Here is a 26,623-nt window from a genome sequence, read left to right as displayed (position 1 = left end):
GTGTGTGTGTGTGTGTGTGTGTGTGTGTGTGTGTGTGTGTGTGTGTGCGTGTGTGTGTATGAGGTAGGCATGGCGCACACACATTGCTGCAGCACATATTGTGTGGAGAGCGAGGACAGCCTTAGGCAGTGAGCCCTGGGAGCCTTCCACCTTTTGTCTGAGCCGGACTCTCTCGCTGGATTGGAACTTTACCACAAAGGCCTGTGTGTCTCCAGGGCCCTCCCTGTCTCTGCCCTTACCTCAGTCATCTCTGAGATCACAGGTGCATTCTGTCATGCCCAAGTTTTTATGTGAATTCTGGGATCTGAACTCAGGTCCTTACACTTGAGAGGCAAATGCTTTAGCTACTGAGCTGTCTCGAAACCTCAGGTCACTCAAGCAGTTCTTGTGAAGGGTCCTGGACTGAGCCATGACTCCTCCAGGCCACGCAGAGCCTGGGGCCACGTGAACTGGCAGTCTTGAACTGAGAGGACTTGTCAGGGTAGAAATAAGAGACATGAAATCTCTCCTTTCAGATAAGGGGACTTCACCTCCTGATGCTTATGGCTGTGGACACCACTCTCCCCCCGTCCCCCCCATATTCCTTCGCTCCAGCTACCGAGAAACAAACCATCCCCAGTGGCTCTGGACAAAGTGATGACTGATGATGGGTTTTCAGAGCTGGTGTGAGGGAGGTGCTCATGTTGGCCCTTTAATCATCAGTTACATTTATGGCAAATATCTGTTTCCATCCAGGCTGAGAGAAGAGATTCTATCGACCAACAGCTGTTCTTTTGGGAAATGAAAACAGAAACTAAAATATCAGCTGATTCTAGCACAACGACGGTCGGTGATGGGGAACCTAGCCCGACCCCTTCCCCGAGAGCAGCCTCCAGGGAAGGCGACTCATGTGTGCAGGACACTCCAGCTCATTTCCATTTCCACTGCTATTCCTGTCTGAAGAACGCATGGCTTATCGGTTCGCACTTACTATTTTTCCCGCGAAGTCTGTGTGTGTGTGGTACGTATGCACACGCTCAGTGTGTGCATTGATGTATGTAATAATGTGTGTGTGTGTGTGTGTGTATGTCTGAGCACGTCCACACACTGTGTACATGTGTGTACATGTGTACAGCCTACACTGTTCTCTTTAGAGAATTCAGAGGATCAAACTCTAATAGAGGCTGTGATGGAAAGAATCGGCAGTCTAACTCAGAAGGTCTGCCCCAGAGTCTGGCCTTTATCCTGCAGCAAAGACAGCTACAGATACAGCCCAATACAAAAACCATAGCCTTACCTAAAACAATGAGATTATTTTGCAAGGCTTTTGTAACTCAGCTGCATTTGAGTTTTACAGATGACAATGGCGTGTCACAGTGTCAAAAGGTTGGACAGGACTTCAAGCCGTGCACTCAGCCTGTGACACAGAGGGCACAGACAGCCCTAGGAGACTGTAACGGGGATGGGAAGACGTCCTGCAGAAGCTGTGGCCTAAGCCTGCTCGCTGCTCTGCAAACCTGGGATCAGGGAAAGCACACACCTGTGCCGGAATACCGCTGCTGTCGTGTAACTGGGGTGTGCTGGGCAATGCCCCAGCCTCACATTGCTGCCGCAGCCTTGCTTCCGAGGAACCTTGTTAGAGAGAGCTGAGCTGGTCCAGTGAGGTCATAAATTGAATTCACTCAGATTTATGCTGGCAGCCAGATTTCCAAATACCAAGCCATCTTGAATGTCCAATATACAGTGCAGATACTAACCATGGCATTTTCATAATCAAATGTTGATGAAATTCAGTAAGACAAAAGATGAGAGTTTTATGGGGCCTGGAGATAGCATAATAAGATTTAGGCAGAAAATTAAAGGTCTTGGAAAATGGAAAGATACATAATCCTAGCCCTGGGTAGAGATAGGTCTAGAGCATAGTTGGAATTAATATGGTTGCTTTCCCAGAATGGGGTGCCAAATTCCACAAAAGCGACATCTGGCAGGGTCGTTATGAGGTGCTTTATGTCACCTCCCCCACTGCCAGCATTTTCACCCTATCTAGCCCAGGCTTCCGGTCTTGGCTCTGGTCCTGCTTGGCACAGCAAGTCTGAAGCTGTTCGCCCCTGTCCAGGCCCATCAGAACCACCCAGGGCTTAGGCAAATCTCATGCTAGAAATGCTCGGTCCCTTCCCGTGACACCTCCACACGGCAGCCATGCCAGACATCAGACGGACAGGGGTGGAAGGGTCAGCTTTGCAAGCGGAGAGGAAAAGAAATGTATGGAAGACACCACAGCTCACATCAAACTCAGTGGCACACGGCACCTGGCTCAGGCCCATCCTACCTTCCGGATGGTTGGGAATTTGCCATCGTACCGGTAAAACCACCCAAAGGCTACAATGACAGAGGACAAAGGATGAGACTCGGAAACCGTGGGCAACAGTTGGGAGTTAGATTCCCAAAGAGCGTGTGGCTTTGTGAACTCCGGCAGCGAAATCATGCTCTCTGGCCAGCTTTCCCCTCACCCAGTGACGGATCTGGGGCACAGCAGGGGCCGCCTGAGTGCCACCCTGATTCCCAGGTCACCAGCAGTGTGCCTCCCCAGAACGCTGGCTTCGGAAGTTCATGCCAGAAAACCAGAAAGATCGTCCTTCTGGAAAGACATGCTTTTCCAAATCACAGAAACGACGGCAAACATGACAGCAAACACAATGGCCCCAGGAAAGAGAGACAAGCACTCCCTAAGCTGCTGCCTGGTCTCCACGTCTAAGAAAAGGCTTTGAACAAAAGGCAGCTTAAGCCTCTGCCTGGAACTGCTGCCAGAAAGGGCCGAAGTGTCTCACAGCTCAGATCACAGCCCCTCTTAGCACCAAAGAAAGGTAGTCATTCTGGAAGGTTCTGGAAGTGTGGTTGTGGTAACAGCAAGCAGGAGAGAAGCTTCCAGAAAGCAAATGCCCCACCCAAGCCAGATAAACAAGGCATACTCCCCTTGCTCAGGCAGTGAGCAGAACCCCAGACCTGAACCCTCAAGGCTAATGGTGACAACAGCCCATGCCCTCCTGGCAGGGCTGCCTGTTGAGCTCAGGGCTAGATCAGGCATCCCAGTTCAGCGGCCGATGTGGGAGGGGGCTAGGGAGTCAGTCTTGTGGGAAAGGCCAGAGCACTAGGGTGGGGGGACTGGGATGGGCAGCATTTAAACATTTGAGCTAGTGGCTCTGCGGCACTGTCATGTAGCCATGAGTCTTGTCCCTAAGGTTCAGCACTCAGAGCACCCTCACAGACCCCAGTGGTTCCCACCGTAGCCCAGCTCTCTCGAGCTGGGCTCTCCACTCTCTCTGAAGGAGCTGGGCAGAGCAAGCAGGGCAGCCAAGCCGGGGAGCAAAGCATGGGCGCCAACCTGCTGTCCCTGCTCCTCTGTGCTTCCATCCAGGTGGTCTGCAGGCTCCAGCTTGGCCTCCACTCCCTGACCATCTACCCAGGGAAGAGAGGGGCAAGCTGACAAACCAAGAGGCTTCAGAAGAGGGGCTGTCTCCAGGAAGCTATGGGGGCAGGGGCAGCAGCAGGGCTCAAGAGCAGGTTTTCTTGCTCTGGCCGGTGCACACAGTGCCTTGAGCCTCAGCGGCCTCTAATCCGACACCAGCATTAGAACTGCTCAGCGGGGCAGTGGGGTGAAAGCTGGGGGTGCAGGGAGAAGGCAGGCTGAGCATTAGATCTGTCTGAGGAGAAAGGCTTTTCACGGGGGAATGGATCTTCTTACTTCTCATGCCCTCATCTTAGGGCTTAACATCCCCCAGGGGGTTACCTGAGCTATGGGGGCAGCAGATGAAGGCTGGGACTCCCAAGGAAGCGACATACGAAGGGTATATGCCATTAGGGTAACAGGAGTCTCAACATCGTGTGGAAAAAACGTCTACCCACTCCAGTTATTTATAAGCTGGAGCCTGGCCTCCCTGGGACCCCAGAAGGGCGTATAGAAGCCTGCTTGTGAACTATGTTTTGAGATTTCATAAGGTCTTCCTTTTCAGGGCTGGTGCTCAGTTGCTTTGCTGTCAGCTCCAGTCACACTTACTGGATAGAGGGACGATTAAGACAATGGAGACATAAAGGGTGCTTGGTTTGAGAGAAAACTCCCACCAACTTTCAAATCATAGGTCTGCTGGGTGGGCGATAATTGGGGGTATCCTTGAGGGAGAGGGTGCTAGCAATGTTGCATTGAAGCCCCTCATCTTCTAGCTAACAGGAGGAGTCTTTGATTAAAAAGTAAGAAAGAAAACTCTCCTCCCTCACCCTCTGCTGCTACGCTAAGGAGGCATCTCTGTGACCGTGTGTCCATGCTCTGAGGACTGGGCAGTGTTGGGTGTGGCTGGCCATGGGTGGATGGCTGAGGCAGCTGTCATGGCCTTGGGAGACCAGGGCTGGGAAAGCTGCCAGTGCAGCCTGAACGCTGAGGCTGCTTCCTGTCCCCGGAGCTGGATGTTCCAGGCTCAGAGAGGCAGGGACCCCCACCCCCCTCACAGGCACGAAGCCCTTGTCAGGTCTAAGGTCTAACCGGCTGGCCATCTGGGTCCAGAGCTGAACAAGCTGTTTGGGGGGCTTCTGCTAGCCATGCAGCCTTCCCTTACCTCTGAGGCCTTCTGTGGAGTGGGGCTGGGGAGAGACAGAAGGAAGCTTCTCAGAGGCCTGACTGCTATCGCAGGTACTGTCAACTTGACTCGATCTAGAAGCCCCTGGGAGGCAAAGCCCTGGGTACTTCCATGAGGAAGGGTCTAGACTGGGTAAACTGAGGCAGGAAGTCCCATCCTAATGTGGGTGGCTCCATTCCATGGGCTGTGGTACCAGACTGAATAAAAAGGAGCAAGTGAGCTGAGCCTCACCATGTGTGTGTGTCTATGTATGTCTGTGTGTGTGTCTATTTGTATGTGTCTCTCTGTGTGTGCCTATTTGTGTGTGTGTGTCATGACATGACCAGCTGCCTCATACTCTGGTTGACATGGCTTCGCTGCCATGATGGCCTGTATCTTCAAACCGTGAGCCAAAGCAAACCATTATGTCCTTAACTTGTTTTGGTCATAGCAACAAAAGAAAGAGCAAACATGAGGCTAGTGCCTGCGCCGTGAAGCTGGCTGCAGCCGCCCAGGTGGGCAGAGGACTCAGTCATCAATCTGAAGCTGTGTGCTGCCTCGGGATAGCGGAGCTGAGTACAGGGAAAACTCTTGCTCCTTTTATTCAGGAAATGTAATTTGGTTAAAAAGCATTAAATAAATACCTAGCTTGTGAAAGGGCTTTTATTTTCCACAATCCCTGAGAGGGTGTGCTTCTGTGAAGGGCACTGCACTGACTCAGATTACCTTCAGGAGAAGCAATTAAAATCGATTTCTCTCCTTCTGAAGCTCCCGTTTCACTCACAAGAGAAACTAGCCCCCGTCTAAAGCACAAGCTATTCACTGGAAACTTATCTGGGGCCACAGCCTCAGCAAGCGTGGACGAGCAGGGGGAGGTGGTGAGAGTGAGCCTTGTCATGCTGAGAGATGACACCTGTGCCCTGCTGCCAGGAAGAAACAGGCCGGGGAGGATGAAATGGAGGAATCTCAGTACCGCATGGCTGTCCTGGTGTTGGCAAGGGGCTTTCTCTGAACGGTGCTGGTGGGATCGCCAGCTGGGTGAGCTACCTAGACCCCATCGCAATGAGGAACCTTGGTTCTAGTGTTCAGGGAAACTCCCAGCTGGGGGCTCCCATAGTCTAGGCCTGAGCACAATGAGGCTAGGAGAACCTGCCCATAGGGGTGGGAGTGAAGACCTAGTCAGGAATGAGGGCCCTGTGACGACCATGGCCCCACACTGCTTGGAGTCCCTCTCCTCCTCTCGCTCCTCAGACAGCCTGGAAGATAGGGCTGAGAGCAAGCGGGTGGGCAGCTTCTGATGGAGGCCTGAGCTGAGACTGGAGGAGCACACGCCTGCTAAAGAGGAGACGGCTTAGGCCCAGCATGGTATAGCCTCGGGCTCCCGTGCTCCTGTCCCTGCCTCTACCCTCAGCTGCCCACGTGCAGGAATATCTGTGACTGGCGCTCTGACCAGCCCCTCCCCCAGCTGCCTGTCAACCTTGGACCACCAGAGATCTACAGCCTCTTTTCTGATGCTCGTCGAAAGCCAGCCCAAGTTCAGAACCAGGCCAGAAGACAGCCCGGCATCCAGCAGGCTCAAGGAGTCATCCTGGAAGCCAGTTCCACACCCGCCAAGCTCTCTGTCCCCTCTGCAGCATCCCAAAGATCCACGGCATCTGTGTCGGGTACGGCGTGTTTGCTGGTGCGTGAACCAGACGCCCCCAGACAAGGACCTCCCACTCCAAGGCGCGCCTGGAGTGGGAGGTCCGCACTGCCTCTCCCCACATGAAGTGCAGCCCAGACAGCCCTGGGATATTCCCGTGGGGAGGGCTTGATGAGTGCAGAAGACCGCATTCCCATCGAGCCCCTTAGCCTCGGGCCATGAAGGGCCCCCTCATCCCGGACAGGTAATACGTACACTTGGGCTTGCGGAGGGGCACCGGGTGCACCTCTGCGGTGATGGTTTTAGGCAGAATGAGCTGTTCCTTTGAGCCCCAGTCTTCCTCCCACTGCTTCTTAAACTTCTCTTCCTCTTCCACGATCCTGAAAGGAGACCCCATACCTGTGCTTGGCGGCAGAACCTCCAGAGGCTCACCTGTTGCTACCAGAGGACCCTGCCAGCTTGGAAAGGGAGGCTTTATGGCTCTAGGGCAAGCCAGGACCACAACCACAACTGCAGTGTGTGTGTGTGTCTAAGCTGAGTGCACACAGCCTCAGCAGTGCGCTCTGCTGAGATGAAAGGCTCCATTAGAATTAAAGAGGGATTTTGAGAAGAGAGGATTTAGAGCGGAGTGAGCTGGCTCAGCAGGTGGCTTGCCACGTTCCTGTGGGCACACGTAGGTGCAGCGCCGAGAGCAGCCCCGGACTGAGTCACTCCACCTTGTTTGGAACAATAGCTTCGGGCTGTGCCTTGCCCTGAGTGAGTCCATGACACAAAGCAGCGTTTGTCTCTGTTGTGAGGAAAAATGCAGAGGTGGGGAGACCCTGCAACTGTTGTGCACGTAGACACTGCCATGTACCCAGGACCACCCATGACAGCTCACTCATAAGAGTAGAGAGGCACCACCTAGAAACACCCACAGGAAGCTGGGAACACATGGGCACATGGGTCTTGAACACTGTATCGGAGAAACGATCTCCGAAACTTACCCAGCACACTAGACTGGGGAAGGGGGCAACACCCCAACCTGGATCCCGTAAAGAGAAGGACACCCGATACTGTCACAGCGACAGGTCCATCGACAGACATGCACAGGGGACAGCCAGCCAGGCCCTTCCCACCGGCCCTGGGGCTTCTCATGTGACACCGTGCGGAGCACGCCATAAGTGCTGTAGTAACAGCAACTAGGGTTGGAATAAAGGAGGGAAATGGAGCCGGGCATGGTGGCGCACGCCTGGAATCCCAGCACTCTGGGAAGCAGAGACAAAAGTTTCTCTGTGAGTTTGAGCCCAGCCTTGTCTACAACGTGAGTCGAGGACAGCCAAGGCTACACAGAGAAACCCTGTCTCAGGAAGAAGAAAAAGGGGGGAGGGGTTGGAGCTATTGGTGGATTTGAGGCAACGAAGTCAGTGTGTCTTGTGAATTTCTTGTGATTCAGTGTGATGCTGTGGAGTCACACAGATGAGTCTACGAATCTAACTAGCTCTGCTCGGGACTTGTGGCCATGGGCACGAGGGCTGGACCCCGCACACTCACTGCTCAATCTCTTTCCGGTATCTCTCGTTCTCCTCAGCCGCCTTCTGGGCGATTTCCTTTCTCCTCCTGAAACAGAGGTTGGCCTGTGTGAGTGTATGCACAGAGATTTCACTCTTCTTGTGGCTGATTGCTGATCTGCAAGACATTTTAACTGTTTTCTGCTGTCGCTCTTCCCGGGTTGGCTGTGGAAGCGATTCTGCTAAGTCTAGGCCCTGTGCTCCTGGGTAGTTTCTCCTGGCGCTGCTGAGCAGGGATTGTGTGCCACAGGAGCAGGCAGCAGGTGCCAAGCAGAGGTAAAGCAGGGCTGCCCACCAGGCCAAGTGTGTGATGGAGGAGATGGAGCTCTCTTTCCCCTCCCAAACACTCAGTGAGCACCCAAATACATCAAAGTTGGTAGTCTGACACGGGTTTTGATTTACGACCTGCTTATCACATTGATTTTCTCAGTTCGCTACTTCAGACAGGGAGAGGTGGGGCCTGTCACCACAGGTAGGTGTCCCCATGGCGACAGCCAGGCTCCTGACCCAGACTGGATAGCATCCCAGCCTGGCCACCTATGGCTCTGGCCACAGGCAGCTTCACCTTCCTGAGCCTCAGCCTTCTCTCCTATATAATGGGCTGATACCATCTACCTCATAGGGACACCACAGGCACTAAGCTAGTAACAAACAAAGTCTTGAATACAGTGACATGACAGGCATGTGCACGCTCACTGTGGCCGGCAGGAGCCTCTCGTGTATAGTACTGGTGTCTGAAAGCCAGGTCTCTTTAGCAAGGAGCCAGGCTGTCTAAGGAGCAGGATGGACGCCTGTCCTGCCACTGAGGGCACAACAGAAACAAGCAGGACAAGCAGGCGGAAGTAGCTGAGTCTGGCCGGGAAGCGGCAGGGTCCACTCACTGGCGCTCCATCTCCTGCTGCTCCTGAAGGATCTTGTTGGATTCTATGGCCAGCCGCTTCTGCATGAGGAGCTCCTGCCGCTGCAGCTCACGCTGCCGGGCCTCCTCCAGCCGTTCCCGCTCTGTCATGAACAGCTCCCGGCCCTGTCAGGGTGGGAAAGGACGCTCAGCCCCTGGGGAATGTGGGCATCTTCGTTGGTCAGGGGTCACGGGGCCATCGTCTCGCTGTGGACTTACGGCTCCAGCTACGATGGAGATGGTCAGGCTGCGGCTACTCTTCAGGACATTCACGGCCTGTGGAGGCAGGGGGACGGTCACATTGGAGCAGTGCAGGCTGAGAGCGTGAGGGTTTCAGCCATCGTGGCTAGAACAAGTGTGTGGGAGGAGATACGGCAGGATACACAGCTCACCTCCTTGTGGTCCAGGTTGGAGAAGTCGATGCCATTGACTTCCACAATCTGGTCTCCTGTCTGGGGAGAAACAGAAAAGGGTCAGAGAGTGTGTGTGTGTGTGTGTGTCTGTCTGTCTAATCTCTACATTCATCTACAGGAAGTTCTCCTGGCATGCTAGACATGTAGGCTTGTGGTCAAGCAGCCAAATTCTTTTTCCAAGGAACAGACCAGGTGGCACGTTCCAATAGGGCTCTTGGAGGGCCCCAAGCTCACCTGGCACCCCTCCATCTCATAATGGTCTTATTGGCTATCAAATATCATACTATTAGATGTTAATGTCTTTTGCTAAGTTATGATATTTCCTTTACAGAAGGCTTTGGCCCTTCCACCCAGCACAGGCCTTACTGGACCCTCATTACAGCCACAGTCATTGCTGACATTTATTGATCAGTGTCATGTGGCTGGCAGGGATCCAGCCTGAAAATTAACTAAAGCTGCAAAGCAACTCTAGAAGGAGGGTTCTGGAATCCTTATCTTGCAGGTGAGGCATTTGTCTCAAGAAGCGATTGAGAGTCTCAGCCCTGAGGGAAGACCATGCAGGTTTGACTCCCAGTCCTAGGTACACGGCCTTGGAGGAAACAGTGTCTCTGGAGCTGGTTTCCTCAGTGTGGGATAGATAACATTAGTGCCTAACCCCTCAGAGCCGTGACGGGACTCAGAATGTCAGCTCTAATTATCATCACCACAAACTCAGGACCAGTGGCTGTCAGAGCTGAAGAAGGCTGTGAGGGGCCCATTCCTCTGCAGTGCCTCCCCCAGAGGAGCCCACCAGCGAGTCACCGGCCCCTGCTGCCAGGACAAGGCTGTGTGGGGAGGTGCAACATCTGTCAGTGTGTGCCGGCTTGCCCCGCCCCAACCCGGCACTTACCTCCAGCCCCACCTCTGCGGACAGGGAGCCAGGCTTCACGTGGCTGATGAAGATGCCAGGCTTCTGGATGGGACCACTGGAGATGCTGTGAGAGGCAGAGGTTTGGGTGAGGCTTGTGGCTCATCCCCTGAAGCTCTGCTCATTCTCAGTGACCAGCACGTGGCCCTGTCTAGACGGCTAACACTCAGGACACAGGTCATCCTGTCTTTATCTCCCTTCCAGCCCCTTCCACTGCTGCCCAGGCAGCAGGCACAGAAAACTCCTAGTGACTTCATCTCCTTAGCCCCTCACCCAACCAACATGTGTTGTTTTTCTTTCTAGAATTTTCCTGTTCATTCCTTATAACTGTGAGACTTTCACCAGACCCCAGTTAAGCTAACTGTCCCAGCGGTATTAGTGCTTCTAAATTATAAATAGCAAGGATGGCTCTTGTACTATTATTTCCTCTCCCAGGTCTATGGCAGACCTCACTAATCAATCACAGAATTCTTTTCCACCCAGCTAGAGACCAACTTAGAACCTTTCACAGAAGAGTGTCCCAGGACGCCACTGTTATCTGATGAGAGGTGGGCACAGGCAGGAAGCCTATTTGCCACCCTTCACCCAGGGTGTGGCTCCATCTTTATCACACAATATTGTAACTATCTCTGTGGCTAGCTTCTGTATCAGACTGCCTTCTCCCAGAAAGGAAGAACTTTGAATTTCATTTTCATTTTTTGAGATAGGTCTCATCTAATCCAGACTAAGAGCAAACATACTATACAGCTAAAGATAACCTTGGGTTTCTGGTTTCCTGTCTCTATTTCTCAAGCTGTGCATCACCATGCTCAGTGTGTACAGGGCTAAGGATTGAAACCAGGTCTTGGTGCATGCTAGGCAAACACCCCACCAGCTAAGCAATATCCTCAGACCCAAGGACAGACATTAAAAATCATTAATGAGCTGGGCGTGGTGGTAGGCCAGCCTGGTCTACAGAGCAAGTCCAGGAAAACCAAGGCTACCCAGAGAAATCCTGTCTGGAAAAAAACAAAACAAAACAAAACAAAACAAAACAAAACCATTTATGGAGCCAGGTGTGGTGGACCACACCTTTAATCCCAGAATTCAGGATGTAGAAACATGCAGATCTCTGTGAGTCTGAGGCCAGCCAGGGCTACACTGTGAGACCCTGTCTGAAAAACAAAAGACAACAAACAATTTCTGGGGCAAGAGATGGCTCAGAAGTGAAGAGCACTTGGTACTCATGAAGAGAAGTACAGAGTTTGGTTCCCAGCACCCATGGCAGGCAGCATACAACCATCTGTAACTTCTGCTCCAGGGGATCTGATGCCCTCTCCCGGCCTTGGTGGGCCTGCACACTAAAGTGCACAGATATACATGTAGACATACACATGTAACCTTTTAAAAGACTACATCCTTGATAAAAGTGTTAAGTGAATACAAAAGAAAGTAAATAACAGGAACAACTTAACTAATAATAAATAGCATCCACCAGCTGCTTACTACCTGCTGGGTACTGAGCGTGCGACTTCGTTTTCTTTATAGCAGCACCACGACAGAATCCCTCCCGGGTATTTATAGAGGAAGAGACTGTGGCTCAGTCACTGCTGCAAGTCTGAGAACTGACACATGGCCTGGCAGGGCTGGGACAGATATCCGAGCCACTGTAGCCTGCAGGCTCATCAGGAGGGCTCCCCATGGCCCAAAGCCTACTCAGGGTTTTCTGGCTCCTATGTGTGGTCGCTTATTGTTTTATTTTATGAGACAGTGTCTAGCTACCCAAGGCTATTTCTGCCTCTGCCTCCCCTGTGTTAGGACTGCAGAAAAGCAAGAATGCCCAGGAGCAGTGGCGAGGAAAGGGAGAGCTAAGTGTTGGGGACTCCTGGCTGTCACTGAGCTCTGGGAATGCCACCCACCTAAAGACTGGAGACTGAGCCCCATGTCTGCCACTCACCTGCAGCCCAGGCCCCGGGAGCCTACTAGACTGATGAACACCTTCTTCTCCTTGGTTGTTCGGTTGCCTGGTGAACCCAAGCCACCTCGCACACCCTGAAGGAGGGGCGGAATCAGGTTACTAGTTCCATATACATTCAAGTGGCCTCTTTTGACCTCCAGGTTAAGCACCTTATATTCACAGAGACCAAATAGCCATTGTAGCCCTGGGGTGTGGGTCTGGAGGCCTACCACGTTATAGGGGTATGCCAGGCACCCGAGGGGCCTATGGGAAGCCCGAGAGGATGCATTCTGCAGAACCATCTCTCCTTCAAGACCAGCTGGCCACCCCCTGTCACAGGAAGCAATGGTCTCTTACCCCAGACTCTGACACAAACTGATCCACATACTGCCATTTGAGGGGCTCTTCAGGAGAGCTGAGGAGAAGGGGACATGGAGAGGGGGGTCAGCAAGCACACTTGAGGGATCTTGGCTCTGTGCCTTCACTCCCCAGTCCAGAGGCATGCTAGTTCAGGGCATGGGGGAGCCAGATCCCAGGACTCCTGACCTGTGGCGAGACCCACACGCAGGCCTGCTTACCTCTTCACAGGGATCAGGCCGATGTCTGTGGGGGAAAACCCAGCATGTTAGGAAACTCCTGTGCCCTAGGAGTTGGGGCCACCCCCATCACAAAGAGCCAGCCCCATCTGGCCTCACTCACGTCTCACTTTGATGGACACAGTCTTCTTGGTGCGGATCAGGTTGATGACTTCCTCGTGGGTACAGGAGGAGATGGAATAGCCGTTGATCCGGACAATCTCGTCCCCGACCTTGGCAGACCGAAAGATGGGACAAGCATGGAGGAGAGGCGCCAAGTGGTGGAGGAGGCCCATACCAGATGTTCCCAGCCTCAGAAAGGACTGTCACCAGGCAAAAGCCTTAATGTGTGCTCCAGAACCGTGTCACAGCCCGACTGCCTTCAGAGCCAGGCAATGCTTTCAGTCTCAGGATGGAGAAACTAAGGCCAGGGGTGGGGGTGGGGAGGAGCAGGCAGTGTGTGTGTGTGTGTGTGTAGTAACAGAACTGAGGCAGGATTCCGGACTCTGTCTCCTCATCTTGGCTCCTCCGTCACCCTACTGAGGTACCATCAGGCTCTGGAATTGAGCAGCCCTGTCTGGCCTTTGTCCTTCCCTGCCCCCAGAAGCAGGCTGTTGTCCCTGTCAATGACTAACATACACTGTGAGCTGGAACGGGGGTCCAAGGACTCTTGACTTAAGCTCACATTGCTAACACGAACGCACAATTTCTTTTGTTCCATTCCCTGGAAGCTCAGTGAAGTTACACTGACTTCTGAATCCTGATTCTGGGAGCAGGCGTACATCAGAGAATGAACACAGGACTCTGGTTCTCTGGGCTCTGATTCTCCTGGGCTCAAATCCTTTAAAAATTCTTATTAGTTATATGACATGAGTCAAGTCTCATGAATTCTCTGAACGATAGTTTCTTTTGTATATAAAACAGGAGCCACCATGGAGCTGTTGGGAATTAACAGAGATGTGTGTAAGTGTGTAAGGCCAGCCAGAATGGGGCCCACAGCAGGTTCTTAATAAATGGTAATTACTATTAAGGAGCCTAGGGAGCAAGCTCTAAGAGACAGACCGTGACAAGCCTGCCCCCTGCTGGCCATCGCCACTGCCTCCTTGAAGCCCTGGAGATTTACACTGAAGGTAAATAAAAAAGAGTAACCAAACAGCTGAAGGAGCCTTGCCAACATCTCAGGAGAGAAGACAGTGGGTCTAGGGTAGGGACAGGCGAGAGGCAGGGTGGGGGCGGGGGCGAGGATGTCCTGCAGTAGCTGCCGCACAGGAACCACACTCAGGCGTCCTGCAGACGGAGGCAGAGCCGCCATGCACTGGTCTCTTGGGGAAGAGCTGGCACACGTGGGGGACTCAGGCTGCACTCTGAGGGTGCACGGTCTCCAGGTCGGCTCCCGGAATGCAACACGGTCACCTGCCATTGCCCTCTGCTTGGGACACAAACACCCATCCTCTCAGTGTCGTGACAGGAGGGCTCACTAAGGAACGTTCTACATTTCTGGGGACACTGACTGACTTCAAAGAGAACAAGAGAACAGCCTCAGGATAGCTCTTTGCACCTATTTTTTTTTTTTTTTACAACCCCAAAGAGCAGGAGGACCTTGTGTTTCTGCTCTGCAGGAAAGGCCTTTCTGTGGGGGCCACAGCACACTGTGAAGAAATCTAGAGTCAGGGAGGCCACGTGATTTGCTGAAAGTCCCAGTGAGCAAAGAGGCTGCTGGGATGTGCAGTCAGGTCTCCGTGACAGACAACAGGCATCACGCACATCAGCTCTCAGGTGTCTGGAAAAGGAGGGCACGTGGCGAGCCTGGCTGCAGTTCCCTGAGTCTTGCCTTCTATGGATTCCCGCTTCCTGTTCAGAGCTCTGAGCCCCACAGGAAGGCAGGGGCTGCTCTGTCCGTTCCACAGCAGGAAGAGGACAGGCGCAGAGGACCATTTTCTATGCAAGTAAATGGTCAGTTGAATGCTTATGTGGGGAAAGGGCACAGTCAAACACACAGAAGGTGTGGAGAACCCTCAGTTTCCAGGAGGGGCCGGGAGCAGTGTGGTTGGTGGCCCAGGACTGGACCTATGAGAGGGTCTGAGCCCCTTCAGGGCAGCTAGCTGCTCAGGTCCAATCCCTCTTGACTTCTAGAAGCTTCTCTGTGCTGTCCTCCAGCATGAGGAACTTGAACTATGGTTCCATCAGTGGCAGAAGACAGGCTTTGTCCTAGCTCCTCCTGAGTGGAGTCCACTGTGTTGTTACTACAGGAACTTGCCCCAGACCCTAGTCGGAATGATTCCCACACGGCCCCTGGGTAGGGTTGCAGGATCGACTTCCCTCTCCCCCTTTGCTCCCCATAGAACCCAGCAAAAGAGTCTTTGTACAGAGACCACAGTAACATGACAATCTGAGGGACAGTGGGACAAAGAAGAGATGGGCCCAGCAGCCCCAGAAGGGAGGGGGGCATAAGCTTTGAGAGGCAGGCGGGAAGCTGGATATCTGGGTCTCATGAGCGTGCCCGGAGCCCTCCTTCACGGGGTTCTGCAAGGAAGCTCTTGTCCTCAGGAGAGAGCTCACTCTGGACAAAAAGAGCTCCCCCCGCCCCCCCGCTGACGCTAAGAGGGGAGCTCATTATGTCCTCTCCTCTGGCCGTGTTTCTGGGCTGGAAAATGTGCCACCAAGGGAAAGAACAATGAAGGGGCTGAAATTTCAGATGCCGCTGAGAGCCCTGACACAGGGATTGTGAACAAAGCCATGTCTGTCAGCTTGCTGTCCCCGCCCCTCCTCTTCGGTCTCACACCATTAGTGCAGGAGCCCCCTGAAGCCCCTGGCTTATCCCCTGATGGATGTTGATAACAAAGACCTCTTCAAGTTTTTTACCTGGATCTACAAAAACAACCCTGAGACCTGGAGGTCTGCCTGTCCCTGCTCAGACACAGGAGTGTGGAGACCGCAAGAGGGAAGCCTGGATGCTGACTTGGCCCCAGGAGACCCAAGTTCAAAGCCTGGCTCTGCTGCTCACTGGCCTCTTCGAACACTATAACATGAGGCTGATTCGTGTGATGTGCACTGACCGGTTGGAGTGTTCACCGACCTCCCCCTCTGTATCAACATGTCAGCCTCACAGCCCCTGTGTGTCAAGAAGCTGTGATCGCTGCCTCATTCATTCGGATGAGGAAAGTGAGGTCCAGCCGAGTCACTTCGCCAAAGTCACGTGGCTTAAGGAAGAAGACAAGGCCAGGCTCTGAACCAGATGGCCCAGAGGTGGCATCCAGCTTCTTAAGCATCACACTGCGTTGGACTAAAGTGGCAGGTGCCTGCTCTAACCCTGCTCCTCCTTCAGGAAGTGGGGGAGCGAGGAAGGGGTTCAGTGGCAGTGGAGAGGAGCAGCTATTAGGTTCCCAGCTTGACCTAAGAAAACAGGCAGGGGCTGGATGGTGTTCAGTGATGGAGTATTTGCCTAGCATGTGTGAGGATACACACACACACACACACACACACACACACACACACACACACACACACTTCTCCTTTATCCTGAAGGCTTTCAAACACTCATCAGAACACTCCTCCCCCAAAGGCTTAAGAAAATGGGTGTCCACACTGTGCCACAGAAGGAGATAGGGTACGAGAGACCTTGGCCCCATTCTACTGGCTCTCCTGACTTACCTGCAGCCCAACACTGTCTGCCTGGCCACCTTTGATGAGGTGGGAGATGAAGAGTCCACAGCCGAATTCCAGGCCTCCACGCACGCTGAGGCCGAGGCCTTCCGGGTGCAGACGGTCCAGGCGAACCTCCTTCAGCTTTCTGTTACAGTGATGGGTGGAGCTGGTGATGGCCCGGCTCAGGCCTGGCAGCCAGCAGGCACTGTGTCCCGGCCCCTCCGGGTCCTTGCCTGCAGCCTGGGGACGTACCTGGAGCGTCGGGGTGTCAGCTGGTCGTACTCCACCTGGTGCTTCAGTGGGATCAGGGGCCGGATGGCGTCAAACAGTGGCAGGCGGCTGGGCTCATTGATGACCAGCTTCAGGTCTCCCACGAGCACCGTCACATCCATGGTCCTTTGGAGATGCCAGGAGGTGGGTGAGTGTCTGATGCATCACCCCGGCTGTGACCTTTGACCCACCCACTGCCCTTTTGGGCCTTAACAGAGCTTATAGACACACACTGAATGAATCAGAAGCAAGTCAGATGACCAGAGACAGCAGATGAAGTGGCTGGGGGACAGCTGGCTTTCTTGTTCTGGCCTAACATTCATATTCTACTGAACCTGTGGGCGTAGCTCAGACTGGAAGCATCCTGAAGGCAAGGTCAGTCTTTCTTGCTCACAGTTTACTCCCTGAACCCTAGCCCAGAGCCAAGCAGGAAGTGTTCATGTGAACAGAATCCGAAGCCTCGAGCAAGTAAGCAGCATGCACACAGGTTCTCAGGAGCCCGGAACATGTTCTGTCTGAGGACATCACCCACTCCGGATTCCTGTGACACAGGTGGCCTGCCCTGGGCTTGGCGACACAGACACACACTTACTGGTGGTACATCCGCAGCACATCATAAAGGTAGTCCTTTTCTGCATCATTTTCAATTAGAAAATCCACCTGAAAATCCAAAGGACAGAATTGTAGCTGCAGGTCCCAGGTGCATCCAGCACACCCACAGCAGACCTGGGGAGGCGAGCTCACTGTCCAGAAAGCCCATCACAGCTCCTGAGGCTAAGGATGGAAAGAGAGGAGAATAACCAGGAACCAGACTGCCTGACATATCAGACCCGTATAGAACACCCCGGAACAGCCCGGTAACCCCTTATGCCCAGGCAAGGAGACAAAGGCACACACCAGCTGGAGCACACGTGCACACACGGACCCAATTCAACAACGACACACTTCCATGTTACTGCTGCCGCACTCACAGCTGTGTCACGGAAGATGCCCACAGTCTCACCTGATGGCGGCTGTAGTGTCGGATAAATGCTTTGAGGAAGGATTTGGGCCATTCACTCAGATAACACATCCTGCCCACCAGAAGCACCCTACCACCAAATTCCTTGGTACTGCCTATGCTGGGCCACTTTGGCCTGGCCTGGCCTGGCCTGGAGTTCTGTCCACTAGTCAGCCTCCTGGCTATTCCTTCTCCATCCCCAGTGTTCCCCCAGGGGGAGATTGGGTTACATTATTCCAGCTTTTGCTGACGTCAATAGCTGTGCCTTCGAGGTCACAGACAGGAGCTGTTTCATTAACACCTCCATCCCTGGGGAGCTGCGGAGCCAGGAGTCCCAGATTCTGTACTTCAGGAAAATTTAGTGCAAATCTCCAAGGGAGCATTCCTGGGTTTCTCTTTAGCCTGAGACAAAGCAGCAAGGCAAGGCAGGTCCTGGAAGGGACATGGGGACCTCCTCTCCTCTGGTCCCCAGGGTAGTTATCATGGTGGCCCAGTCTCTGCCCTTCCCAGGAGAAGCTACTGCAAAAGCTGTGCTATCCTGCCTGCCTGAAGCTCGGGGCAGGACCTGGGCAACCTTCTCTAGAGCTACCTCAAAGACTTTGCAAGACCCTGGAGAGTCTGTCTGTCCCAAAGTAGTGAGGGCCCTGAAGCCCTGCCCTTCAGACTTTGGACCTGAGCAGAAAATGCAGATTCCCAGTTTCAACCTTGAGGTCCATCTTCTCCTATATCTACAAGAGTGTTTGACTAAGGACAGGAAGAATCCAGAAGGCCATGCTCCAGGCTGAGCTCCAAGAGCTCAGAGTGTGTGACAATGACTCCTGAAGCTCCCCGAGAAGCACCCCCTCCTGTAGGAAGCTCCCTGCGGCTAGAAGATGGGGAAGGGGCATCATAGATGGTACTAAATCCCCTAGGACCAGGGCCAGAAAAATCTTCATCTATAACATCCTGTCAGTTGAGTGCTTCATGGCTTCTTGATGCTTGTAAAATCATGGCCAAGGGGCTGGCTTCCTCTTCCCCACAGAAGCCTTCTCTCCCCACTAGATAACCAACCGACCCCCATCTCCGGGAAATATCTCAGCTCTGCTGGGACATTCCTAACCCTCTGTAATTTAAGATTGGTAACTTTTTGGAATTTGTCTTATTGGCGAGAAGGTGAAGGCCAACTTCAGTCTGTGTTCCTCGGGACTAGTGCAGGCAAAGACTCAACCAAATAGCCTTGAGCGGGTTCATCAGTCTCCTGCCTCGTGGTCTGACCATACCATTCAGGCGAGCCACGGGGACAGGAAGGGAAGGGGAATGGCTCTTGCAGGGCTCCCAGGGACTCCTATCTGTTCACATCATCAGACCTATGAGACCCTATTCTCACCGTTATACAGGGAGGCTCACAGAGGTGAGTCAAGGCCACAGCTAGCAAGCAGAGCTAAGATCGAGCCCAGGTCTGATGCCAAGCCCCACTGTGGTCGCTGTGCCATGTCTGCTAGGGCTCGGGCCTTCCAGGGCAGAGAGCCCCCTAGGCCTCTTCAAGCCCCAACATCCAACCCTTTGCCTCAGAGACAGCTCTAATTCTCCCGGCTCCTCTCCATTTTTGTTTGCTTGGTTATTTGTCTGTTTGTTTGTTGCCAAGACAAGGTCTTACTATGTAAGCCTGGCTGGCCTGAAATTTTACACATTTTGCGTTTGAGCTGGCCTCAAACTCAGAGATCTGCCCGCCCGTGTTTTCCCAGCACTGGGATTAAAGGCATGCGACACCACACCTGGCTCTCTGCGCTGTTGTGGAAGCTTTTGTGAGCTCAGTGGTGAAGTGCTTGCCCGCATACACGAGGCTCTGGGTTGATAGCTAGGATGTCCACTGTGGTACACACGCACACCTACCGTTTCACCTGGTCCATGATAAGGAAGAAAATGGAACTCTGGAGGTTAGAGCATGCCAGTCCTGTCTGTCAAGCTGGAGTGAGGCATGTAGTCTAACTCTAGCCTGGGTGGAGACAGGAGAGGGACTCTCCTGTAGACAGAAGCCGAGGGCTGAACTCTGGAGAACGGCATCTGTGCATGCTTAGGCTTAAGTGCAAGGGGCTGACCTCGTAGATGACACTTAGCACATGCTGACTGGAGACTAGAGGTCAGCATAGGAAATTAGAAAGGACTTGGCAACTTTAGGTGAGGATTCCATTTTTCTGTCTTCCTACAGTCAAGCACAGACACCTGGAGATGGTCTTCCTAGAAGACAGCCTGTTCCTGGGGCACCAGGTCCTGTGGACTGCTGCATCCAGGGACCCCGCCCACAAGTCAAACCTGACCAGACCACTTCAGCCCAGCCTGCAGGTCCAGGTCCAGCTCTGCTTCACCAGGAATCTCACACCAACCCTGTCCTAATTTATCCACAAATGCAGGGTCAGACCGTAGCCAGACAAGCACTTCCTAGGATAGGGCAGAACCTTCCCAGCTGTGCCCCCATTTGTTCTTTCTGCTTTTCTCTGAGACAGGGTTTCTCTGAGTAGTCCTGGCTGACTGGAACTCACTCTGTAGACCAGGCTGGCCTCACACAGAGATCTGCCTGTCTCTGCCTCCTGAATGCTGGGACTGCAGGCGTAACCACAGCCTCTCTTATAACACCCTTTCAAAATCAAAGCCTGAGGGAGGCAGGAACCGCTTCGCTTGGACTGCTCTGGGGTCACCCTGTATCACTCAGCACACATGTCTGCAACTGCCTTGGGCCTGTTTCCTTCTTGTAGAAGAGCTGGTCTCATACTCCGTCAGGAAGTCTGCTTTGCCTCTTCCCATGGAGATGAGGGCTGAGCCTGCCCTGGGAGGTCGAGTCTAAAGTCCCCTTCCCGGTCCCCAGCCTGTGGCTCTCATCTCACCCATTCATTCTAACTGCACTCTGCTCACTGATCTACAAGCTTTCCCTGCCAGCAGTCCTGGGAGATGGGTCATATTATCTCCATTTCACAGATGAGGAAACAGAGGCCTAGAGATAAGACAGCTCTGAGACCTAGCCTAAGCCTCCTGGCTCTAAAATCCCATCTAGCACATGATCTTTATTTTCTGTGTATCCCTTTGAGTGCCCTTTTCCAAATGCATTTATTGAACCTACTGTGTGCAAGACGCCAATCTCCTTTCTCTAACTAAGCTCTAAACTAAGCTTTTCCTTCCCTAGGCCCCCACTTGCCACAGGAAGAACAACCCCCAGCGGAGCTGACGGTGCACAGGAGCTGTTAAAGGGTCTCTAGCACACCTTCACCCCCTTCTCCTGTACTAGCTGTCTCCAGCTCATGCACAGCTTGTCCTGTGCTCTGTGCACTTCTCCCACTCTGTGCTCTTTGCCCGTGACACTGAGAAGAATGTAGGTTGGGCCTTGGTGGCCTTTGGGCTTGTCCTCAGGGGCTGGCATGATTAGATCTTATACAATTCCACTTCATGGGTGAACCTCTCAGAACAGGGAGAAAGGGGGTGAGACCCAATTCAATAGTTCATGCTGCATTCTGCACACAGCCTTGAGCTGCTGTGGGGATCAAACAGGTGCCATGGAAAGCAGCTGGTGTAGCTGCCAACCGCATGCCCTGCCTTTCTCTGTGTGTGCCCAGCCCAGCCTCCTCCCAGTCCTAGGGGCTTTGAGGGGCCTCCAATGCCCTCTGGCTTGCTGCTGTGTTCAGCTGGTGCGAAAGACAAGCAGGAGACCACAGTGTGGGGTCTCTGCACACACCAGGAGTGTGTTCATGGTCCCTGATGGCCTCTCGCCACCAGTCCAAGGTGCTCAGGCAGACCTGCCCTTCCTCCAGGCTGGGGATCTAAGACACTGCAACCCTGGCTAAGGTAGCATTCCAGATGGCACCAGGACCCTGAAAATTTGCTTCCAGCATCACCTCTTCATGGCCACACCTTTCATCAGTCCCTATGCTCTGCCTCAGTCCCTCATGTTGTATTGGATTTTCTGCCTTTGCTCTCTTGTCTCCTCCACACCTGTGAGTCGAAGAGCCTGGAATGTAAGTGTGAAGTGTGTGCCAGCAAAGACCTCCTGGGCTGTGTCTGTACCTCTCCCTGTTTCCATTTCCTATGTTTAAAATACACAGAAGTCTCTTTAAAACAAACAAACAAATAAACAAAAAAGATTTCCACCAGGCAGTGGTGGCACACACCTTTAATCCCAGCACTTGGGGGCAGAGGCAGGCAGATCTCTGTGAGGTCTAGGCTAGCCTGGTCTACAGAGCAAGTTCCAAGACAGTCAGAGCAAAATTTCATCTTATGAGGGATAATTGTTTTCATCATTAATTCAATGAGTTAATACAGGAAGAGTTCAGAGCAGTCCCTAGAAAAGTAGGCAGCAGCACATGCTTATTTAAAAAAGCATGTAAGAATGACAAGATGAAACTTGTGCATTCTCACCAGCTGCCTGGTGATTTTCTCTCCATCAAGGTAGCTGAGGTGAAGACCCAGGTTTCCTTCCATGCAATAAATAGCCCAGCTTTATTTGACTATGTTTTGCTATCCTCTGTTCTAATTTCATTTATGTTGCTGTGATGAAAACATTCAATGATCAAAAGCAGCTTAAGCAAGGAAAGGGTTAATTTGGCTCACCCTTCCAGCTTCTGGTCCATCATTAGTGGGAGCCAAGGCTGGAATTCAAGGCAGCTGGTCAAGCTGCAGCCACAGTCCAGGGCAGAGAAAACAAGTGTATTCCTGGTGCTTGCTTGCTTGTGCTCTTACGCTGTTCAGAATGCCCTGACCAGAAAACGGTGCCACCCACAATGGGCAAGGCTTTCTTCCTCAGTTAAGCCCACAGACAAGCCCATGGGCAACCCAATCCACTCAAGTCCTCAGCTGAGACTCTCTTTACAGGTGATTTCAGCTTGTGGCAAGTTGACATTTACAACCAAAGGGATCATCTTTTATGATAAAACAAAACAACAACAAAAAAGACCAGAAAGCCAAATGCCTTATTGAAGTGTGGCGGGCATGTAAAAAGCTGTCTGCATTTAATGTACACAAGTAGGAGAATCTGGAGTGACAATACTCCTTCCTGTGAGACCTTCCCCACCAAGGCCATGGACATAGCCTTGTCTGGAGTCTCATCTTAGCTGGGCCTGGTGGTGCAGGATTACAGTCCAGATACTTAAGGAACTGAGGCAGTGGTGATACAAATTCAAGTCTTGCCTGGGCTGGAGAGAGTTCAAGGCCAGCCTAGGTGAGTTATCGAGGTCCTGTCTCAAAATAAAAGGTACAAGGAGAGCCAGCCTCCTGGTGTGTGTCCATATCTCTAGCACCTGGGAGGTGGAAGGAGGATTAGAAATTCAAGGTCAGTCTTTCGAATGTAGTGAGTTTGAGGCCAGCCTACCCAGGCTACAGGAGGCCCTGTCTTAAAACAAAAACAAAAGTGAAAGGGGGCTGGCAGTGTGACTCCGCTGGGAGTGTGGAAGTGAGGTCTGGCTCTCCTAGATCCGGTGTTCCTTCCTCTTGCCTTCCCCTCTAATCTGGACCCCTGGCGGCGATATCCTGGGTCTTCCCCACATCTTTACATCTTCAATTGACCACATCTGTCCAGGGCTTTATGCCACTTCTACCCCAAGAACTCCAGATGATCACCTCTAGCCTCTCACAGTCCTCTCCAGCTACAGTAGCTACAGGGTGCCTCAAATTTCAGACATCCCAAGGAGAGTCAGGTTTGTTCTGTCCCCTCCACCCTGCTCCTCATCTAGCACACCCACAGCCAGTCCACAGAAAAGCCTGTGAGCTCCACTCCCAACCTCAATTAGCAGGCAAGACACATGTCCCAATTCATACAGAGTAAAGTCCTCCTTCCACTCCAAGAGCGGCAGGGCCAAGCCTGGTTTACCTGGCTCCCCTGAACTCTGAAGAAAACCCCAACTCACTATTGTGTGCACCTCACCCTCTTACCCCCACCACACTCCACTTTGCGATCCTCCCTCCCGCTGTTCTGAAGCACAGCAAGCAGGTGCTTTCCCTGTTCTCTCTTCTACGTACACCACATGGCTCCTCCCTCTTCTTCCAGGTTCAAATGTCTCCTCTTTAGGGGGGTCCTCCTAGCGGCTCTGCACAGCATACCACCTGCTGCTCTCTATCCCCTTCACAGGATTACTTTTATCCCAGCATTCATCACAGCACCCCTTCCTTAGATACTGTTCGTTTCCCTGGTAACTGTCCTCCCCACCAGGGCAGGCTCCTGATGAGGGCGGGGCTTTGTCCTGCTCTGCATCGCTTTGAACTCCGCCTGGAGTTCAGGAGGCCAGTGAGTGTTCATTGCATACATGCATAAATGAATGAGCAAACAAACAGACGAATGAATGCATGCATGCAAAGGGAGGGACTCTTCTGGCCTCACTCATCCCAGACCTCTGGTGGCCCAGCCTGGGGCAGGGTACGCAGAGCTACTCATAAATGTGTGATTGCTGGAGAGGCAATAAACATTTCTGAGCAAATGAGTAACTAGGTTTCTCCAAGCTGACTGGTCACAAAGAGGCTGCTTTGAAAAGCTGCTCCACTCAGCTCTGCTCATCCTGCCCTTTCCAGCCGAGGCTGTTCCCTCCTCATGGGAAGGGCAGTTAGCGCTGTGAGGACTATTGGCTGCTTTTGGACCAGAACCGTGCAAGGCAACAACTGGAACCTTAATGGTAACACTTGCAGACTTTGGCTGGGATCAGAGCCACACCACAATCAAATTCCTACCTAATCCTGTCTCATAGGCCCTGCACCCCCCCCCCCCACATACACACACACAGCGAAGGAAACGGAAGCGCAGAGACTGCTCCGCTTACTCCAGGTCTCTGTGGCAGTGAGTGGCAGGAGTGAGACTTGGCCTCGGTGCTGGGGTTCCCAGAGAGCCTCATACACACGCAGATCTCATTCAGCCCTAGTGATAATCCTATTAGTTAAGTAGTATGTCAAATTTACAGATTTGAGCCTTGGGTCACAGAGACGGCAAGTAACTTCTTCTAAGTCACAGTGTCATCCATGACAACACATTACCTTAAACACTGACTCTAGCAACAAAGATCTAGATTGCAAACTTCTGCTTAGGGGCGCCTCTGCCCAGAACACTCAGTAAGGGGGAGAGGTCTGTAGAACAAGCAACAGCAAGCTGTAAGATCCACTCAGCTTGCCTGCGTCTCTACCTCAGCTTCCCTCTCAGTTCCTGGATGTCTCCAGCCTGGGAGAGACAAGCTGTTGCTATATCTGAGACAGCAAGGCACAAAGTCCAGCCCAGGCCTTGTACACTGAGACACCTGCCCTGCCTGTGGCACGGGGTCATGAATAGGTAATGACTCTGAGGAGGAGCCCGGTCATGGAAACGCAGAACCCGAGGCTCTCTAGAACCAGGAGAGTAAGCATAGGGGTGAATGTGAGTCACACCAGACCTCAGGGACCCTGGGGGGTGATTCTCTCAAAAGAGGAAAAGTGTAGGTAACAGCACTGCAAGACAGTGAAAGAAAAGCCGGAGTTCCTTGCAGCCCAAGGCCAGGAAAGAGAAACTCAAGCTCAGATGGGGGACAGGAGCCTTTAAAGTGGGTTGACCGAAATCTACACTCAGCAAATGTTAACTGCAGCTAAGATATCTCTCCACACACGCACGGCTGAGCACAAATGGTCCCCTTGGCATTCACCAGCTCCCCACTCCTGCTGAACTTTCTGCCGTCTCCCCAAGCCGTGAGAGCAGGCGTGCCTTGGCCTTTGTGTTTAGGGAGTTCCGCTCTTTCTGCCCCTACCAATCCTCAATCCCAGTGCTCGGTGCCCCAGGCCTGCCTCCCACCCATGTGGCAAGCCATGAGGGGACACAGAGTCTGAAGCACACAGTAAGTAAATGACTGGCTGATCCCTGCCATTGGGCCTAAGCTCTTGGTTTTTCCACAGTGGCTGCCTTCTGGGCATCTCTGGGCCTCTATGTGGGAAGGGAGGAGAGAGACACCCAGCCCTTGCTTTAGCCCCCCCCCCCAGCCTGGGAAGGGGTTCAGAATGTTATCAAGCGCCTGCCCTACTCTTTGGGCAGAGCCTGTGAGTAGCTGTTGACCCTGGCTTTACCCCCATCTGGGGCCTGGTAGGAGGTGGCCACTACTGGGTCCACTGCCCTTCGGTGGCCTTCGGTGGCCTCCACAGCTTCTGCAGTCTGGGAAACGCTTTAGGAAATTCCTGATTCCATGAGGGTCTTGGAGGGCTTTGAACCAATGTGGCCCAGTAAGGGACATATTCAGGGAGGCAGGATTCAAATCAAGGGGTCTGTCAGACCAAAGCCAGCCTCTTCACACCCTCAGTACCTCCTTGGTCCTACCCCTGAAGACTGTGCCATTTCAAAACTGCCCCTCAGCCTTGTTGAAATGTCCTGGTGCTGGTAGGGGACTCCCAGTCACTCCTAACTCATCTGTGGAGGCCAAAGGGCAAAGAAAGGCTTAGTTTCCCTTCTACCTCCCTTGCCTGGCCCAGACTCTTGCTCAGATCCAACAGACCTGGGCTGAGGACACTAGTAAGGATGAGACTTTATTACCAGCTGGGTTCTCTGTCCAGTTCCCAGCCACTGGAGGGCATTTTGCGGAGAAGTCAGGTGAGGAAGCCCTTACACCAGGGCTCCTACTGTCCCTGCCTCATTTAGCTGGGGATCCCCGCCCCCACCTTCAGGAGTCCCAGCCTGCCCAAGGGCCTTCTCAGACAAGGGAGAGGGCTCTTGCCCATCTCCCAACCACCCTGACCAGGAGCTCCACAGTCCTCATTGTGCGCGGCACCTCTCAGCTCTGACCTTGTGTCGGAATTCGCGGGCCACCTTCCGGTCCATGGCTGGAGCCTGATCCAGTTGCGTCGCAGCTCGAACCGCTCCTTAGGGTGCCCGGTTGCGGGCAGCCCTGAGGACCTGCCTTCCTCCGGGCTAGGGGCCGGGCCTGGAAGAAGCAGGGGCGGGGCTGGGTGGAGAAAGGGCAGCCTAGAGGTGGAGTCACTGGTCCTGAAGTTCAGCCCTGGAAGCCCTGAAAGGAAAGGGCTCCGCTGTGATGGGGTGCTAAAGGTGGAGGCTGGCGTTGCACAAGTTTAAGGCAGAAGGCTGAGGAGACGCCGGGTGGGAATAGTTTGAGACTTCTTTTTCTTTCTGAAAGGGTGTCTGATGTAGCCCAGACAAACCTTGAAATCAGCTTGTAGCCAAGGAGGAGGGCCATGAACTCCTGATCCTTCTACCTCTATCTGCAAAGCACTTGGATTGCAAGCCTC

The 26,623-nt window shown here is 53.1% G+C and overlaps 1 protein-coding gene across 1 annotated transcript in view; it reads right to left on the bottom strand.

Annotated features, from left to right (window-relative positions):
• The window catches only part of Ush1c (USH1 protein network component harmonin), a 43,952-nt gene extending 17,665 nt beyond the window's left edge, over positions 1 to 26,287 (bottom strand). Inside the window, 15 exon segments of the mRNA XM_055613609.1 lie at positions 2,309 to 2,358; positions 6,484 to 6,608; positions 7,762 to 7,827; positions 8,660 to 8,802; positions 8,896 to 8,952; positions 9,069 to 9,128; positions 9,979 to 10,063; positions 11,933 to 12,027; positions 12,290 to 12,347; positions 12,511 to 12,535; positions 12,632 to 12,740; positions 16,159 to 16,297; positions 16,405 to 16,548; positions 17,015 to 17,082; positions 26,163 to 26,287. Of these exon segments, the coding sequence (XP_055469584.1) occupies positions 2,309 to 2,358; positions 6,484 to 6,608; positions 7,762 to 7,827; positions 8,660 to 8,802; positions 8,896 to 8,952; positions 9,069 to 9,128; positions 9,979 to 10,063; positions 11,933 to 12,027; positions 12,290 to 12,347; positions 12,511 to 12,535; positions 12,632 to 12,740; positions 16,159 to 16,297; positions 16,405 to 16,548; positions 17,015 to 17,082; positions 26,163 to 26,198 (1,260 nt within the window). The 5' untranslated portion in view covers positions 26,199 to 26,287.
• Between the last annotated feature and the right edge of the window lie 336 nt (positions 26,288 to 26,623).

Source organism: Psammomys obesus, unplaced genomic scaffold (genome assembly GCF_907164565.1).
Source record: "Psammomys obesus unplaced genomic scaffold, mPsaObe1.curated_primary_1811, whole genome shotgun sequence".
NCBI classification, from domain to species: Eukaryota; Metazoa; Chordata; class Mammalia; order Rodentia; family Muridae; genus Psammomys; species Psammomys obesus.
The sequence above is the reverse complement of the archived record's forward strand: the minus strand, read 5'-3'. Positions and strand labels throughout refer to the sequence as shown.